The sequence below is a fragment of the Rana temporaria genome, chromosome 12 (assembly GCF_905171775.1).
Source record: "Rana temporaria chromosome 12, aRanTem1.1, whole genome shotgun sequence".
Lineage (NCBI taxonomy): Eukaryota > Metazoa > Chordata > Amphibia > Anura > Ranidae > Rana > Rana temporaria.
This window is the reverse complement of record NC_053500.1, coordinates 86401411-86420150: the sequence shown is the minus strand read 5'-3', so window position 1 is coordinate 86420150 and position 18740 is coordinate 86401411. Positions and strand designations below refer to the sequence as shown.

The 18740-nt window shown below is 46.2% G+C and overlaps 1 protein-coding gene across 3 annotated transcripts in view; it reads right to left on the bottom strand.

Annotated features, from left to right (window-relative positions):
• Nucleotides 1-490: 490 nt before the first annotated feature.
• The window catches only part of FBXL20 (F-box and leucine rich repeat protein 20), a 499717-nt gene continuing 481467 nt past the window's right edge, over nucleotides 491-18740 (bottom strand). For all 3 annotated transcript variants that reach the window (XM_040331680.1, XM_040331681.1, XM_040331682.1), the window contains exon 15: nucleotides 491-976. In XM_040331680.1, coding sequence (XP_040187614.1) covers nucleotides 869-976 — 108 coding nt within the window. In that variant the 3' untranslated portion in view covers nucleotides 491-868. The remainder of the gene's footprint in view (nucleotides 977-18740) is intronic.

Here is an 18740-nt window from a genome sequence, read left to right as displayed (position 1 = left end):
TTTTTACTCATGTAATTGGCATCATTATCACATCCACGCGAACGTGAGGAGGGATCACCCTGTAATATCATTAAAATTATATTGTACAAAGTATGTGTGTGTATGTATGTATATATATATATATATATATATATATATATATATATATATATATATATATATATATATATATATATATATATATATATATACACACATATACACATACACACACACACACATATAATATATAGACCCACACATATAATCCATTATTTGTAACATTTCTGTTTTTCTGTTCCATCTGTGGGAATGCATTATGTCATTGTGGAAAGTCCAAGATATCACCAGCCAGGGGTAAAGGGAGAGAAAGGTGCTGGAGAGGACCCTTGCTGCTGTGTACCCAATACAGTACCAGGGATTAAAGTAGAAAACGGAGGTGCAGCTGGTAAACCCTTTTAGGTCCTTAAATAAAATAGAAGTCCCTGTTCCTCTGTCCACAAAACTCTCCTCTGGAACCACAGCAAATGATAACCGTATCAACCCCTAATCAGATGCCAAAATGCAGGAGATTACGTTTCCAAACATCTACATTTTGAAACTCCTCCCTTCCAAAGTTTTGGGACAAAATCCTGGAGTGTTGTTGGTTCTGCTCGCCTTCAAAAATCGTTTTTCTCCCCCAACCATCCTGGGTAATGCAGCAAGGAAAAACTGAAAAAAATCTGTGTGTTTCTAGACCCCGCCCAAAGGGCGTGTGCGCTCTCACATTAAGGAGGAAAGTCTCCTCTCCCCCCACCATGAGCACAGTAAGCTGGCGCATTCTCTTCCAAATGAGTCCAGCTGGAACTCCACACACGAATGATGAGGGAGTCCAGATGCAAGTCTCTTCTCATAGGATGGCACAGCATCTGCAGAATCGCTGCCTGCTGCCCCCCACGGAGGGAGGTGGTGTGACTGGAGCAAAGTAGGCATGGACTTTAATGTTAGGGAGATGTGTCTGAAAGAAAAACAAAAGGGAAAAGAAGATATTTAATTAGTGGGAGATCTGTAAAGCTAAAACTCAAAATTTTAGTTGACAAGTAATTGCAGAAAACAAGCAACAGAAAGAGCACAGTAAACACATTTCTGTTTATTGTGGTTAGACAAGTTAATGGTTCAGTCAACTCAAAAAATGATATTCTAGCTATAGGTGGAGCCTGGTGGGCATAATCCCTGGCTTTTTCATATATCTAGATAGGTTCATAATAAGATCTCTTTGCTATAGTTTCCAACTTTGTACCTATCCCCCTGGGAGCTTAAAGTGGAGGTTCACCCCAAAAAAATTTTCTAAGATTACATCCAGCATACGAACGACATGTAAAGTATGCTGGTATTTTTTTTTTCTCCGTACATACCGTGTAATTGTTATTTTCGCCGGGCTTCCGGGTTCTGATTACTGCGGGACTGGGCGTTCCTATTAACTTCTAGCCGACCAGCCACCGTCATTATACGGCGGCAGGTCGGCTCTCCTGGGCGAGAGCCCGTAGCTATACGTCCGCTCTTCGAGCGGCCACTAGGGGCGCCCCCGACTCCCCTGCGTGTGCCTGATCGCCGCCGGGCACCCGCGATTGCTCGTTACAGAGCGGGGACCGGGAGCTGTGTGTGTAAACACACAGCTCTCGGTCCTATCAGCTGGGGAAATGCTGATCTTCTGTTCATACAATGTATGAACAGAGGATCAGTGTTTCCCCTAGTGAGGCCACCCCCCCCCCCCCCACAGTAAGATAACACACAGGGACATCCTTAACCCCTTCCCCGCCCCCTAGTGTTAACCCCTTCACTGCCAGTGGCATTTTTATAGTAATCCAATGCATTTTTATAGCACTGATCGCTATAAAAATGCCAATGGTCCCAAAAATGTGTCAAAAGTGTCCGAAGTGTCCGCCATTATGTCACAGTACCGAAAAAATCGCTGATCGCCGCTATTACTAGTAAAAAAAATATATTAATAAAAATGCCATAAAAATACCCCCTATTTTGTAAACGCTATAACTTTTGCGCAAACCAATCAATAAACGCTTATTGCGTTTTTTTTTACGAAAAATATGTAGAAGAATACGTATCGGCCTAAACTGAGGAAAATATTTTTTTTTTATATATTTTTGGGGGATATTTATTACAGCAAAAAGTAAAAAATATTCATTTTTTTCAAAATTGTCGCTCTATTTTTGTTTATAGCGCAAAAAATAAAAACCGCAGAGGTGATCAAATACCACCAAAAGAAAGCTTTTTTTCCCACAAATAGAGGACGCCAATTTTGTTTGGGAGCCACGTCGCACGACCGCGCAATTATCAGTTAAAGCGGCGCAGTCCCGAATCGCAAAAAGTGCTCTGGTCTTTGACCAGCAATATGGTCCGGGGGTTAAGTGGTTAAAAGCTAAGCTGATTGACGTCTGGTGAAAATCTTCCCATGTCGCATACACTGCGCGTCACCAGTTTTCCGTAAATAGCCGACATGCGAGTCGGCGCTATACGGCGCCTGCGCCCACCGTGTAGAGCTGACTGCGCAGGCGCCATATAGCGCCGACTCGCATGTCGGCTATTTACGGAAAACTGGTGACGCGCGGTGTATGCGACATGGGAAGATTTTCACCAGACGTCAATCAGCTAAGCTTTCAATAGGAACGCCCAGTCCCGCAGTAATCGTAACCCGGAAGCCAGGCGAAAATAACAATTACACGGTATGTACGGAGAAAAAAAAAATACCAGCATACTTTAACATGTCGTTAGTATGCTGGATGTAATCTTAGAATTTTTTTTTTTGGGTGAACCCCCGCTTTAAGCTGTTCCCACATTAATCAAAGTAAATAAAATCAAACTGCAGACAGTTTTTCCTCTAGCAGGTGGCATAGGAGTAAGTCAACAGATTCAAGAATGCTCCCCAATCTAACCATAAATGGCTGGAATGGTTAAATTATCTTATGTAGGCACCTTAACGACTTCAAAAACAGAGCCAATTCTGACATTTGGGGCTGCGACGATCGATTATTTTCATAAATGATTATTGTTTTGATTAATCAGATAAAAAAAAAAAGTGGCCGGATGTTGTTCTAGATGGCGACAGGCTGAGTCTTTATGGAGCTCCGGTCCACAGAAGCTCCATAGGGTAATCAGCGGGAGTAGATTTTGCCTGACAGACATCTGCTTCTCATAAGTCCAGGGACTTCAGGGGTGATGTCTAAACAGAGGAAGGAAAGGGGGATCTCCCATAAAATGACAGGTTTCTTCATGAGCGGCCCCACGAGCTGCAGTAGTGAGACAGGAGGAGAGGGAGAGCCTGCCAGAGTCAGCGGAGGACACCTGCAAGCCCAAGCCGGCACTAATTTTTGCGCTCCAACCTCATCCACGTCCATCAGTCCGGTGAAATCCAGGCCCAGACGGAACAGAGTATAACCAACACACTGAGGTGAGCCTGTCACACACACCTTCCACTGGGAGCACAGCCTTAGAGAACTACACTGCTGCTTTTCCTACCACAAACCAGCCAGTGCTAGAAACTACTTTAAAAAAAAAAATGCTGGTTTTTCTACAAAGCTCCATTCATGCCGATATCTTCAAGCTAGGCCATCAATTTAAGGCAGACATACACCTATTAGATGATCGGGTCTCACACAGAATCTAAGATGGGGGAATTCACATTGAACTTTAATGAGCTGGTCAATGCGCACAGGAAGCAGGAGGAGGACATGGAGTGGATGAAGGCCAAATTGGCCAATTTGGAAGATCGCCCACGCAGAAATAAAGTTAAAATACCACAATCTGTTAAACCTGTGGCATTAAAAGATTTCTTCACAAAGCTCATGTCTGACCACTTGCCAGAGGCCCCACCATCCGATCTACTTCTTGATCACATACACAGACTCCCTAAGCCCCCCCCCCCAAACCTGCCAGACAATGTCCAATGAGACATGATCATTTTAATCCACTTCTATCACATCAAAGATAGATTCCTTTGGGCTACCAGAAACCCTACAACACTCCCCAAGCAGTACGTTGGGCTATCCTTTGAGAAGCTCATACAGTACACAATGAATAAATGCAAGAACTTAGCCACCATCATTAAACCCCTGCAAAACCATAACATTAGATACAAATAGGGACACCCGGTGAAACTAGTGGTAATAAGGGAAGGAAAACAATATCCGATTCCTTGAAGAGGGTCTGTCCCTGTTACGTCAATAGAACATTCTGGAACCTCTGCCCCAAAGAGGCATTCCTACCCATAATCACAGACAGGATGACCGAAGCTGGAAGAGATCAGACCACTGGGAAGAGATGATCACTTGAAATGGCTCCCCTGGCCACATAACATCTACACGCCATTTTATTTTAATGAGAAACTATTTTCACAGAGTAACCCTATGATTGAATTAACTATCTTTTTAAAGTTCTCTGTTTAAGCACCTACTTTTGGAACAAACCTCAGTCTACATCACATCCTCAGACTGAACGGCTATCACAATATACACTGCTTGCCTATCAGCTCTGTGTTCTACAGGAAGGTTCTACCTTATGAGGCAACACATATGAACACCTTGAACCATCTCACCCACCTCTTGCTATATAGACATTGCATAAGACATTGCATTGAACAAAAGGCACTCTATGTAATGATGTCACTAAGCTTCAATGCAACGTCTTATGCCTTCAAGAAATGCATTTTGCTCAGAACATTCCATCCTAAAACCACAAGCAATTCCCCCATGTATACTTTACTAATGCAATACAGAAGAAAGGGGTTTTAATTGCCATAAAAAGATACTGTCCACTTCAAAGCACTCAATGTCACCATGGATGACCAGGGCAGATTTATAATCTTGGTGTGTGACATCGACAATGCCATCTACACCATAGTAAATATTTATGCACCCAACACGACAAATCTCATTCCTCCACAAGCTCTGGAAGTAGATCCAGAAGAGAAAGGGTCATTTGTTACTCTGTGGGGACTTCAATGCAGTTTTAGATGGCTCTTTTTGGACATATTGTGTCCCCCTACAACGCGCACACAACCTTCTACACTGGGAAACTTTCTAAGGACCATTGCTTGTCTGAACCCTTCCTCTGACCTCCGCCTGCCTACTTGTGACCCCAGCTTGTGCTTGACTCTGTTTCTGCCTGATGTTCCTGTGCCTCATTGCCTGACTGTGTACCGAACCTGGGCTGTGTCCCGTCTTTGCTTCTGCCTCACGTTTCGGTACCTGCTCTGTCTGGCTATTGATGACCTCCTGGCTTATGTCCTGGCCATGCTTCCAGCTGCTGATCCAGTGACACGGAGCTCCTGTTCTCCAACCACCTGGTTCCAGCCAGAGCCATCTGCTACATCGGCCCTCATGCCACTCTGTGTCCTCCACTCCCTGTCATCACTACCAGGGGTGTTGGACAGGAGGTGCAAGAGAAGCTCCCTCTACAGCTCGACCTCCACCAGGTATGCGAGAGTACCACTCAGCCAGATGTCGGAGATTGAGAGAGGGGTTTCGCCTCTAGAGTCGTTATGCCAGCAACTTGCCTCTCTGACCCAGGCAGTCAGCACCTTGCAGAAAAACTATCTGCAACTGGAAGATCGCATCAAATCTACAGCCTCCAACTCCGCAATTCCCATACCTGCTACTGCACCTGGCTGTTCCATGTCCGGACAGACCGTATCCACATTCACAGGAGCTATTCCACCACCAGAACCCAGAGTTCCTCCACCAGAGCGGTTTTCAGGCAATTTGCACAAGTTTTGTGCCTTTAAAAACTCTTGTGAACTTTATTTCTCCCTGCAGCCAAGAACCTTCTCACTAGAGACCACCAAGGTGGGGTTCACCATATCCTTGCTTCTCGGAGAATTGCAGTCATGGGCCCATCAGCTCTTGGAACAGAATAGTACGATCCTGGACTCCCTTACCTCCTTCGAAGCAATGGCCTAGCTCCATGATGACCCCCAGCATACAGCTACTTCAGAATTAGCCCTCCATACCCTACGACAGTGTCACCAACCTGCTGAGGACTCTACTGCAGAATTCCACCCGTAGGACTCTGATACAGGTTGGAATAATGCAGCCTTGCGGCATCAGTTCCGCCTTGGCCTGTCTGAAAGCCTTAACAACGAACTTGCTCGAGTTGAGGCTCCCAGTTCTCTTGAGGACCTCATTAGACTTGCTATCCAGCTTGACCACAGGTTTAGAGAAAGGAGAACAGAAAAGGCTGGCAGCGCTACTGTCAATAAATATGCAGACAAGGCCCATGCAACTGGGACTTTTTCGCTCTCTAATTTCTAGTGAAGAAAAGCTGCGAAGACGGCAGAAGGACCTTATGCCTATACTGTGGGGTGGCGGGACATTATCGCCAGAACTGCCCGGTGTGGCCCGCAAAGACCAAATCCATCCCTTCTACGTATCTTGCTAACTGCTCAACGGGAAAGGGGTCTGCTCATATTACTCCGTCTTTTTCACTTCAGTTCCCCCGGAGGCAACATCCAAGTACCTGCCATAGTGGATTCCGGTGCTTGCAGCTGCTTCATGGATAAAGACTTTGCCCTACACCTCCAAATTCCCTTGCAAGCAAAGGCCCACCAGTTAGCCAACCATCTGGCCGATGGATCCCGTCTCAGGTCTGGGCCTATTACGCACGAGACTCACCCGTTATTGGCTATATCGGACAGTGGTCATCGCAAATTTCTACACCTGGACATTATTCCATCTCCTCTGTTCCCCATAATCTTGGGCATACCGTGGCTGCAAGCCCACAATCCACAGATAAACTGGGCAACAGGAGGAGAAGTGGATTTCTCATCCACCTGCTCTCTGCAATCCTGCCTGCATCCCATTTCTGTGAGACCTACACCTCTTCTGGGTGTACATGCTGACCCTTCCGTTTCGCAGCTCATTACCTGCAGTCTATCACAAATTCCTGGACGTCTTCGATAAACAGAAAGAAGACATCCTGCCACCTTTACTGCCCGTATGACTACCCTTTTATCAGGTGCTGAAATACCCTTCGGACGCATCATCCCTCTTTCCGAAGTAGAGCTTAAGGCATTACGTGACTACAGCGACGACAACTTAGAGAAGGGATTCATCCGGCCTTCCACATCCCCTGCGAGCACCAGAATCTTTTTCGTAGAGAAGGATCATACCTTGTGCCCCTGTGTTGATTACCGGGAATTAAATAAAATCACTGGCCCAGATTCAGGTAGATTTGCCCATTACTTACACCTGTTCAGCTCAGCTGAATTTCTCTGCGCCGGGGCAATTTGTCAAGATTGCCACCTGATTCAGGATTCCTTTTGTGTGTTAATTTGCTCCTGTGTTAGGCAAAATTGAGGGTGCAACTGAAAGTGGGTGTGCCCCTATGCAAATTATGTTTTTTCCGCTCAGCAGTGGTTTGCGCCGGGCGCACGCATGCGCAGTTCGGCCGCTCCCATCTGCGCATGCGTGAAACTGCGCCTGTCCTACTTTCAGGGCAAATCCTGCCCACCTGCTTGCACTGAGCAAATAAATAGGGGCAGACCTGCGCAGGTCCTGTGCAAAATTACATCCTGCTTTTTCCACCCCCCCCTGAGCAAGGTAATTTTGCCCTTTTTTCTGAGATGGCACCTCCTGATAAGAAAAAAAAAGAAAAGCAAATTTTATCTACGCTGAGATGGAGATACTGCTGGCGGCACTCACGTGCCATACTGCTGTTCTTTTTGGTTCAGAGCGGAAGAATACCACTGTAGCCCAAAGGAGGGCAATATATGAGGCCATTACTTTGGACATAAATGCCCTGGGCAATGAGGAGAGGACCTGGGAGGACATTAAAAAAAAAATTACAGACATGCGTCGTCGAGTCAGGGACAAAATTGTCCTAATCCGAAAGCATAGCAGGGGCACTGAAGGGAGGAGGACCAGCCTGCTCTTTACGATTAAATCCGGAGGAGGTGATTGCACAAAGTTTAGCGCTGGAGCAGGTGGAGGGACTCCCAGGCTATGACTCCACTGTTGGGGACTGGTACGTTTTTTTTCCTCATATTTGCTGTGTATCATGGGAGGGGGTAGAAGGGAACATATGAGGGGGTAGAAGGGAACATGTAACAAGTTTTTTTTTCTCATATTTGCTGTGTATCATGGGAGGGGGTAGAAGGGAACATGTGATAAGTGTGTTGCTCCAGCAACATTTTTTTTTGTGTCATCCACAGATGTTGATGATGAAGCTGGGCCGTCCTCGGCTGCAGGGCAACCCACGCCATCCCCAGAACATCATGGGGTCCAGTCAGGCCCCATGGAGATACTGGCCATGTTGGTGGAGGAGGATATCGCCCATAGTCCATCAATGGAGGAGGAAGTGGTGGAGGAGTCCATTATCCTCAACCTGGAGGAATCTGTGTACCTCCAGGAAGATCCCACCACCCCTGACCTCCCCACCACCCCCCCGACCATAACGTCATCCTCCCTCCAGGGCAAGCCCCTCCAGTGTGGCCCCCACCCCTTCTTCTCCCTCAGTTTGTGCCCCAGCCTCTCCTCCAAGGAAGGCTCTATGCAAAACGAGGGGTGTACCCTCCAGCCTCCATGAAGGTCTGCAGGAGGAGCAGGCCCGGCAGACCCGCCATATAGGGGACATGGTGGGAGACTTGAGGCGGGTGGCGGACAGCCTGGCATCCTCCTCCTCCTCTGTGCAGCAGGCCCTCACCCTGCATGCTGACCGGGGGAAACGAGATACTGAGAGCATGGAGGAAGTTAGTGTGAACTGTGCAGCCATGGTGACCTGTATGGTTGAGCAGCAGGGCGCCACCGCTTTGCTCACAGCGGAGGTGAGCAGGTTGGCAGGTGCGGTGGAGGCCAACACTGCTGCTGTGCGGGAGGAGGGGAGATTAACCCGGCGGCACCACAGGAACACGACCACCCGGCAGATGCGGATGTTGGCACAGACCAACAATGTCCTCACCCGCCTGGCCAACGCCATGGAGGGCATGCAGGCACCACCTGCCAGGAGTGAGGAAGTAGGGGTTGATGCTCCTCCCCCCCTCCATCCCCACCCCATGCTCCATCCCCACCACAGGCTCAACCACGCCAACTGAGGAGCCAGAGCCGGGGCACCCTTGGCACAAGGATGTCTAAAAAAATATATATATATTTTCCTTTTTTTTTTTGGCTCAGATTATGAGCTTTTAATTAGTTTATGCTCAGATTATGAGCTTTTATTTAGTTTATGCTCAGATTATGAGCTTTTATATATTTTCGTAATGCTCAAAGTTTGAGTTTTTATTTTATTTTGTAGTCCCTACACACGGTGAGGAGTGTATACTACAGTGTGACTGGTGTGTGAATGGGGGGGGGGGTGGCACTCCTGCTGGACAAGGGGTGTCACCCTCTGCCATGTGAAAGGTGTATGAATGGACAGCAACATAATTGGAGCCTTGACGCGGCGTTGCTGCTCCCTGATATCATGGGGTATCCTTGGGTCTAATCGAATTTCGGGTGCATGTGGGGTGTGTGTGCTAGGGACCACAGTGGTGTGCACGCGTGCATTCTACTTGTGACATGATTAATGTGTGTTTAACGTGCAAAGAGGTGTTCCACGAGACCACTCCTGATTGCTCTTCCCTCAGTAGACCGGGTAGAGTTGCTTGGGGGGGGATTGTGTGGTTCGGGGGTCAGGTCATCACATATGTCAATCTGCAGGCCCTTTCTCTGGGCAAAGTTGTGCAGAATACAACATGCCCCGATGATCTTGCATACAAAGATTGGGGAATACAACAGGGTCCCCCCGGATTTATCCAGGCATCTGAAACGGGACTTAAGGATGCCAAATGTGCGCTCCACCACTGCACGGGTACGTGCGTGAGCTTCATTAAATCTTTCCTCTCCTGGGGTTTGGGGGTTCCGGAATGGAGTCATCATATGGGGTCCCAGTGCATATGCAGAGTCACCTGGAAGGGAAAAGACAGGGGGATGTTAGTCATGCATGTGCCCCTTGTGATGTCTGCATCATGGGGGGGGGGGACAGTCATACCCGACACCAATGTCACTCACCAATCAGCCAGCTGTCCCCATACATGTTCTGTTCAAACTCGGTGGGGATGGGGCTCTGACGGTAGATGAAACTGTCATGGCAGGACCCGGGGTGTTTGGCACGGACATGCCATATGAGGCCAAGGGCATCCACAATCACCTGGACATTTATGGAATGCCAGTGCTTCCTATTACAGTAGATATGCTCTAGTTCACGGGGGGGGCCGTAGTGCCACATGGGTACAATCAATGGCACCCACAGTGCGTGGGAATCTGGCTATTTGATAGAAATCGGTGATTGCCTTCTGCCGCAGGTCCTCCTGGGTGGGTTTGATGAACTGGTGTGACATGCGCCTGAGGATTGCAGGGATAACTTGGTGCACACACCTGCTCATGCTGGATTGGGACATCCCAGCCACCATTCCACCTGTGCGTTGAAAAGATCCACTTGCCAGAAAATGCAGGGTTGCCACTACCTTCACCAGTGGCTCCACTGCCTGTCCACGAGGTGTCTGGCTGGTGATGTCATCATGCAGGATTGTGGCTAAATCCAGGATGACTTCAGGGCTGAATCTAAACATGCGATACACCTCAATATCACTCATGTCAAAGATGTTCCTGCGCACTCGGTATACCCTCTCCCGTGCCCTCCTACGAGTCGGTTCACTCTCTAGTATTGCTAGAACCATAGCTGCCCCTGGCATGTTGGCACACAGTGAGGTCCAGAAAGTGTGGGTGCTCTGCTTGTTCAGCTCGTCCGTATTGGTGCTGCTGTAGTTGCTCTCCAGCTGACCTGTGGCCATCTGTTGCTAACTTGCCCCTGCTTTTATAATGTGCAAATTTGCCTGGGCCGAACAGCTTGCGCGCTTTGTGCGCAAAATGTGCCTCACACGCGCAAGTTTCTGAATCAGCGGTAGTTCCTCATTTGCATATTTGCTGAGGGAAAACCATGAGAGCGCAAGTTGCACCCTGTGCAAAAATGCCCCTTAATTGCGCCGGGGCAGAGAAACTGCGTCCGTGGAAAAATGCCTCATTTCAGGCTTAGCTTGCTTTCTGGGTCATCCGCAGATTTGCCTGGGATCAAATCCGTACTTGCGCGGCGCATATCGCGATTGCGCCCGCGCAAGTCGTACCTGAATCTGGGCCACTGTTAAAAACAGATACCCTTTACCCCTGATTCCGGAACTATTCCAACGCTTTAGAACATCCACTATCTTTACTAAGCTTGAACTGTGAGGTGCCTACAACCTAGTGCAGATCCGCAAAGGGGGTGAGTGGAAAACGGCCTTTCGCACTAGGTTCGGACACTACAAATACCTTGTTATGCCCTTTGGGTTGTGTAATGCTCCGGCCACATTTCAGCACTTCGTTAATATTTTCAGAGACTTCCTTGACCTGTTCCTGATTGTATATTTAGACAACATCCTCATCTTCTCCCCCTCCATCACAACACACCGTAAGCACGTTAAAAAAGTTCTCGGTCGATTAAGAGAACATAGGCTGTACGCAAAGGACGAAAAATGTGAATTAGAAGAGGAGACGATTCAGTTCCTTGGGCTCATCATTTCTACATCAGGCATCTCCATGGATCCCCAGAAAGTCAGACCGTTCCTTGAGTGGCCCACTCCTACGGACAGGAAAAGCACACAGAGGTTTATCGGGTTCGCCAACTTTTATTGCAAGTTCATTAAGAATTTCTCTGCCATCATTTCTCCTGTCACTCAGCTAACAAAGCAGAATACCCGTTTCCAGTGGACACCTGCAGCTCAAGAAGCGTTTGATCAGTTAAAGACGATTTACTACTGCACCTATCCTGCAGGATCCAGACCATGCATCCCCTTATGTCCTTGAGGTGGACGCCTCAGAGAATGCCATAGGTGCTATCTTGTCACGCCAGCGAGCAAAATCTCTGTTACATCCCATTGTCTTCTTTTCCAGGAAACTCAGCCCCGCAGAGAAGAATTATGACATAGGTGATCAGGAATTACTGGCCATAAAGACAGCCTTGGAGGAATGGCGTTACCTGTTAGAGGGAGCAGCTCATCCCATCTTTACTGATCACAAAAACCTCGAGTATCTCAGGACTGCCAAAGGACTGAGACCCCGGCAAGCCAGATGGGCACTATTTTTCTCCCACTTCGCCTTCCACATAACCTATAGGCCAGGTACCAAGAATGTCAAGCCCGATGCGCTTTCTTGCATGTACCCAGAGGAAGGAGAAGAGCACTATGAAGCAGACACAATTTTACCTGCCCAGAGTTTTCTGTTACAGATAGATCTGATTACCCAGCTCAAGCAAGCTTCCACTAGAGACGTTTTGCCACCTGGTGTTTGCCTCCAGGAACAAGAGGGGTTATTTCGGTTCAACCAGAGAGTGTTTGTTCCCTCAAGTGTGCGCCCCAAGATTCTCAGCCTATGCCACAACCACCCCTTGGCAGGACACTTTGGGGTAGGGCTGCAACTAACGATTATTTCCATAATCGATTAGTTGGCCGATTATTGTTTAGATTAATCGACTAATCGGATAATCTTAAAAAAAAGTGTGGTGTACAACTTAGTTTAATATGTAAATAAAAAAAAGGCAATTTATTCTTAAATTTCCATATGCAGTGGTAAATATAAATAACCAACTACAGTAATTGTAATGCCTTCTATAACCTCCACTTTCTCTGGGTTCAGATGCTAATCTTCCCTGCACAGAGTCTTTAAATTTTTTTTTTTTTTAAACAAACTCTTTATACTTACCTGCTCTGTGTAATGGTTTTGCACAGAGCAGCCCAGATCCTCCACTTCTGGGGTCCCTTACCAATGCTTCTGACTCCTCCTGCCTTCAGAGTGCCTCAATAGCAAGCTGCAAAGTATAGTATAGTATAGAGCACCTGCTATAGCAAGGTAAAAAAACTTCTGCCTTTAGAACCACTCACTTTCTGCCCAGGACTACATGTCTCATGAGGCATTGCTCCTCACACTTTCACATTCTCAAATTCTCAGGCACTTAGTGACATGTATGGATGGTGTACTAAGCTGTATGTGTGCTGCACTGTATTTCCTGATATGTAAACAAATAATGCATACTATATGCAGGCCAACTAATCAACTGGCCGATTAATCGATTATGAAAATAGTTGCCAACTATTTTCATAATCGATTAGTTGTCGATCGATTAGTTGTTTCAGCCCTACTTTGGGGTAACCAAAACTACAAAGCTTGTGCAATGTTCTTTTTGGTGGCCAAGTTAAAGAACCGATTGTAAAGACTATGTGGGCACCTGTGGGGTCTGCGTTCAAAACAAGGATGACAAAACAAGTCCTGGGGTCTAATGAGCCCGTTGCCGATTCCCAAGAGACCTTGGCAAATGATTAGTATGGATTTTATTGTTGAACTCCGTCCATCTGAAAGGTTCACTACCATCTTTATATAAAAGAGAACTCCTGCGCTGTCTAAGGGCCTACTCTAATGGGCCAATCTAAAGGACACTGCTGCAGACACTTGTGAGTCTAATCCTGAGAGACAAATGCTAAAATGTGAAACTGCGCTGTGAGGGTGAAGAGAGGGGTTGGGATAGTGAAGGGGAAACAGGACACCAACCTGGAAACCCGTTCCCAGGTAAAACAGTATAAAAGTGACTGGCCAATCGGCAAGTCTTGCACTAACAGTGGTGGCTACACTGTGTAAGGGAAGTGAAACAAAATGGGACTGGTGAAGCACAAGAGATGGACAAATACTGGTAGGGGGCGTGGCTTGCATGCATCGTGATGGATGCCTGAGCTAACAGCTCTGACTGGCATCTGGGGATTTCTCGGCCAATCCATCAAAATATCGCTCTGTGAAGCGCCTGAGACTGATATTCTGTGAGGGGAGACCACACTCGATGCAGTCACGCAAGCGGATTAAAGAAACTCGCTTTAGAAAGCTGACTGACATGTCTGATATGTCAGCTGCAGCAGAGGATCAGTTTCAAAATGGCCCCCACGGATCTGATAAATGCCATCCTCCTATTATACTGATCTCCCTGATGAGATACAGGACAACTGGGATCCAGACTCTCATGTATTTAACCCGGAGGCGTCTCCCCCTCATAGTCCATCCTCTAAAAGCCTGGCTAAAACGCGGATGAAATATGACCATTCAGAGCAATCCCCTGTAATTCCTGCGACATCATCAAGCCAGGACCAGGTAGGCCTTAAAGTGGCATCATCAATAGCCTGTTATCCTACCTCAGGCCAACCGGTCCTTGATACTACCATGAAGGATATGCTTTTATCCCTTCAATCGTCACTTATGGTGAATATATCTGCTATGCTCAATAACTTTTCTATTGAAATGAAAGGTTTGGGAGAGAGGGTCCTCCATGTAGAAAATAAGATTGAGAAACAATCAAAAACTGTGAACAATTTGGTTAACGCATATAGAGATCAAATGGATGATGCAGATTGGATGCGTGCTAAAATCGCGGATTTGGAAGATCGCTCTAGGAGGGAAAACATTAAACTGAGGGGAGTTTCTGAATCTATTGCTCAGGCAGATCTACAAAAGTATACAGGAGACATGATAATGGCCTTGTTACCGGACATATCCCCAATAGAAAGAATGATTGACCGTATACACCGCATTCCTAAACCGAAACACCTGGACGCATCCGTCCCACGCGATGTTCTCATGAAAATAAATGTTTTCCCTACTAAAGAGAAATTGCTGACCAGAGCTCGATCCCAACCTGAACTCCCTGCTCCTTATAAGGAGGTTCATATGTACGCCGATTTGTCAAGGCAGCTGAAAACTGTCACAAAAGCTTTAAACAACCATAAGATCCCATATAAGTGGAGACATCCTGCTACATTGCTGATAACATCTAACGGGAAAACCATCATCATATCCAAGCCTCTGGATGGACTTCGCTTGCTGCACTCGTGGGGCATTCTCCCTGAACCATCTGATGAGGAAAGACGGGCTATGGACGGTATACATCTTGGTAAAGGAAGCAACACAGCTCACCACATCCCTGCTGCAAAGTGATACATTGAAGAAGTATTTGTTGATGTTATTTTTCACTGCAACAATGTTCCCTGGATGCCAGTCTTTTTTTTTTTAACTTAATTTTTCTTTATTGTTTTCCAAAAAATAGACATATCTACAGATTTATATGTTTACATAGCTATAGTTTACATTGTCTGGTACAGTTACATTGTATTTCTACATATAGCCAAGCATATTTCATTTAAATTCCTTAATTTACCCCATCCCCTCCCTCTCTTCTCCCCCCTCCCACCCTCCCTATTAATATTATAAATTTATTTATAAAAAAGTAGAGGCAGATATCTTGGTCTAAATTGTCTTTTGTTTGGTTAACAGGGGGTAAAAAAAAAAAAAAAAAAAAAAGGGTAAATTGAGAAAGAGCGCGAAAAGAGAGATAAAAAACACAAAAAGGGAGAAAGGGTCTAATCTCAAAGACCTGGAAAGGGAATCCAGCATATCCAAAACTGGAGAGAGCGCTATTAGATTAATTTATCCTTGTCATTCGGCTTTATCATCTACTGGTATAAGAGGGGGTTTATAGTCCCCCTATAGAGACTATCTCTCTACAGATATTCCCATTTCTGTCAGCCAAGGCTCCCACACTCTTCTAAACCTGTTGTAATTTCCTTGCTTAATAAAGGCCACCCTCTCGCACCAAATCAGAGCATTGATGTTTTCAACCCAGTTCTCGACTGTTGGAGGAACATGCGCTTGCCATCTCTGTGCTATTAGCTTCCGAGCTTGGAAGAGGCACCTAAGCACGCTTTCCAATGCTCCTGCAGGGATTCTATGTTCTTCCGTGTCCCCTAGTAGGCAAGTTCTGGCCTCCGGCTCTAAAGAGGTCTTAAAGATTTTATTAATCCTATTTATCACTTCTATCCAATATCTAAAAAGCTTGGGGCATCTCCAGAACATGTGGATAAAATCTCCAGTTGCTTTGCATCTGGGGCATTCATCATTTGCATTCCAGCCGAATACAAACATTTTTTTAGGGGTGTAATAGATCCTGTGCAGTAGAAATAGATGGGACAATCTCTGCGCAGGGGCAATTGACACCAATGTTCCTCTCTGTAAGATTTGGTTCCACTGCTCAGAGGTTAGCAATCCAATGTCTCTTTCCCATCTTTCTCGGCTTTTAGAGACCCCGGTTTGACTTATGGCTTTAGCCCCCAATTTCCCGTACAGTGCAGAAATTTGACCTTTTGTAATATTAGTCTGAATCATTTTAAGGAGCTCAGGGGTATGGGTCCTAACCATCGGATGGATCTTAAATTGGGTTTGGAGGGCGTGCCTGACTTGTAAATATTTAAAGAATGTTTTATTTGGTATGTTAAATTCACTCCTCAATTTCGAAAACGTTTTAATTAAGTCTCCCTCGTACATGTGTAATACCCGTGTTATCCCCTGATTCTCCCAGATCTTAGGGATTTCAATATCTTTAAGTTCTGTCAAGTTTTCATTGTGCCCAAGGGGGGCATACTCAGTTACACCAGTATATCCCAGCAAAGCTTTAGTAGTTTGCCACACCTTGTTGATTAGCTTTACAGTTGGGCACTGATGGTGAAGTGAGTCTGCCTCCAGGGCTTCTATTAGGATTTTATGTGGGGACCTTAATAGGATTAATCTAAAGTCTTTATTACCCGAATTTTGAATACCACAACCCACCATGTGTTGCAACTGAGATGCCAAAAAATATGTTCTAGGGTGTGGGACCGCCATCCCCCCCTCCTTCACCGGGAGCTGCATAGTCTGCAGTCTAATTCTGGCCTGGCCTCCCTTCCACATTAACTCCCTGAATAATGTTTCCATTCGTTTGAACCATATTTGGTTCACCCAAATTGGAGAGTTGTGGAGAACGTACAGTATCTGGGGTAGCCAGATAATTTTTATCAGGTTGCATCTCCCAGCTACAGAGAGGGGGAAGCGGCCCCAAGCATCCTTCTTTAATCTCAGTCTCAACAATAGTGGAGCTATATTATTGGTGGTGTACTCCTTAACTTCACTAGTGATCCAAACACCCAAATATTTCAATTTTGTTGATATTTTCAGCTGGGGCATTTCGGCGATTGTCTGGACCCCCAGCGGATCTAATGGGAGTAGGGCCGACTTATCCCAATTCACACTTAGCCCCGAGAATCTTCCAAACTCCTTAATCATTTGGACCACTGTAATCAACGAGCTATCCACATTTCCTATAAAAAACAGGACATCGTCCGCAAAAAGCGATATCTTGTCCTCCTCTGTACCCCTTCTAAATCCTTGTATGTCTTTATTTAATCTGGTTTTGATAGCAAGAGGTTCCATAGCAAGTGCGAACAGAAGCGGTGAAAGGGGACAACCCTGTCTCGTCCCTCTCTCAAGCTCAAATATATCTGAGACTTCACCGTTGATTTTAATTTTTGCTCGTGGTTCGCTGTATAGGAGTTTGACCCACTTAATAAATATTGGGCCAACTCCAAAGCTTTCCAATACCTTCCATAGGTATGGCCACTCGATGCTATCAAAAGCTTTAGCGGCGTCTAAAGCCAGCAGAGCTCTAGGGCCCTCATTATCAATGGGAATCTGTATATTTAAGAAGGCTCTTCTGATGTTTTTGCTAGTTGACCTGTTTGGAATGAATCCTGATTGATCAGAGTGGATAAGGCTCTCAATACACCCTTTTAAGCGATCTGCCAGTACTTTGGCAAGAATTTTTGCATCTGTACAGAGCAATGATATTGGGCGGTAGGAAATCGGGTCTAGTTTATCCTTTCCCTCTTTATGGATTACAACAATCGTTGCCTCCATCATGGAGGAGGGAAGCTGCCCTTCTAAAAAAGCACTTTTCAATGTCTGAAGCAATTCTGGTAGCAAAGCTCCACCAAAGCGCCTATAGATCTCTATTGGGAGCCCGTCCGGGCCGGGTGCTTTGTGGCTGGACATCCCCGCTACTGCCCTCTGTAATTCTTCCAATGTAACTGGAGAGTCCAACTTTTCCCTATCTTTATCTGATAGTGTTGGAGTTGGGATTCCCTGGAAGAAGATTTCCATTCCTTCGTTTCCTCCCCTTGATTTGTAGAGAGATTTATAAAAGCCGTGGAATATTTGTCTTATCTCACTACCGTCCGTAGAGATATCACCTGTTAAGGACCTAATTGCCAAAATATTTGAAGAGGGGGAGTTGGCCCGAGTCAGCAAGGACAAGACTCGCCCCACTTTCTCCCCCTCCCCAAATTGGGTTTGTCTTTGAAATATTCGATGGTTCTCTGCCTTTCTCATAGTAGCCATTTTATAGACCTTCTGTTTGTCGAGCCACTCTCTTTGCCTGCTTGGGGACGGGGTCTCAATATATCTTTGTTCGGCTACCATCACTTCCCTTCTAAGGTCCTCCTCCCATATCCTAGACTCTCTCTGTACCCTTGCCACTCTCTGGATTAGCAAACCCCTCAAATAAGCCTTCAGCGAATCCCAGACCACTCCAGGCTTTGCCGAGCCTGTGTTTATTTCGACATATTCTTTCAGGCTATTTAACAGCTCCTGTGAGTCTCCCAACAGCTCAAGCCAGTATGGACTAATTTTCCACTCTCTTTGAGAGGTGTTCTTACTCCTCCTAATCACTAAGTCCAATGGTGAGTGGTCCGAGATTCCCCTTGGCCCATATTCTATCTTCTCAACCATGCCCAGAGCCAACTCGTTTCCCAAGGCCATGTCGATTCTGGACAAAGTAGCATGGGAGCTAGATAGACAAGAATA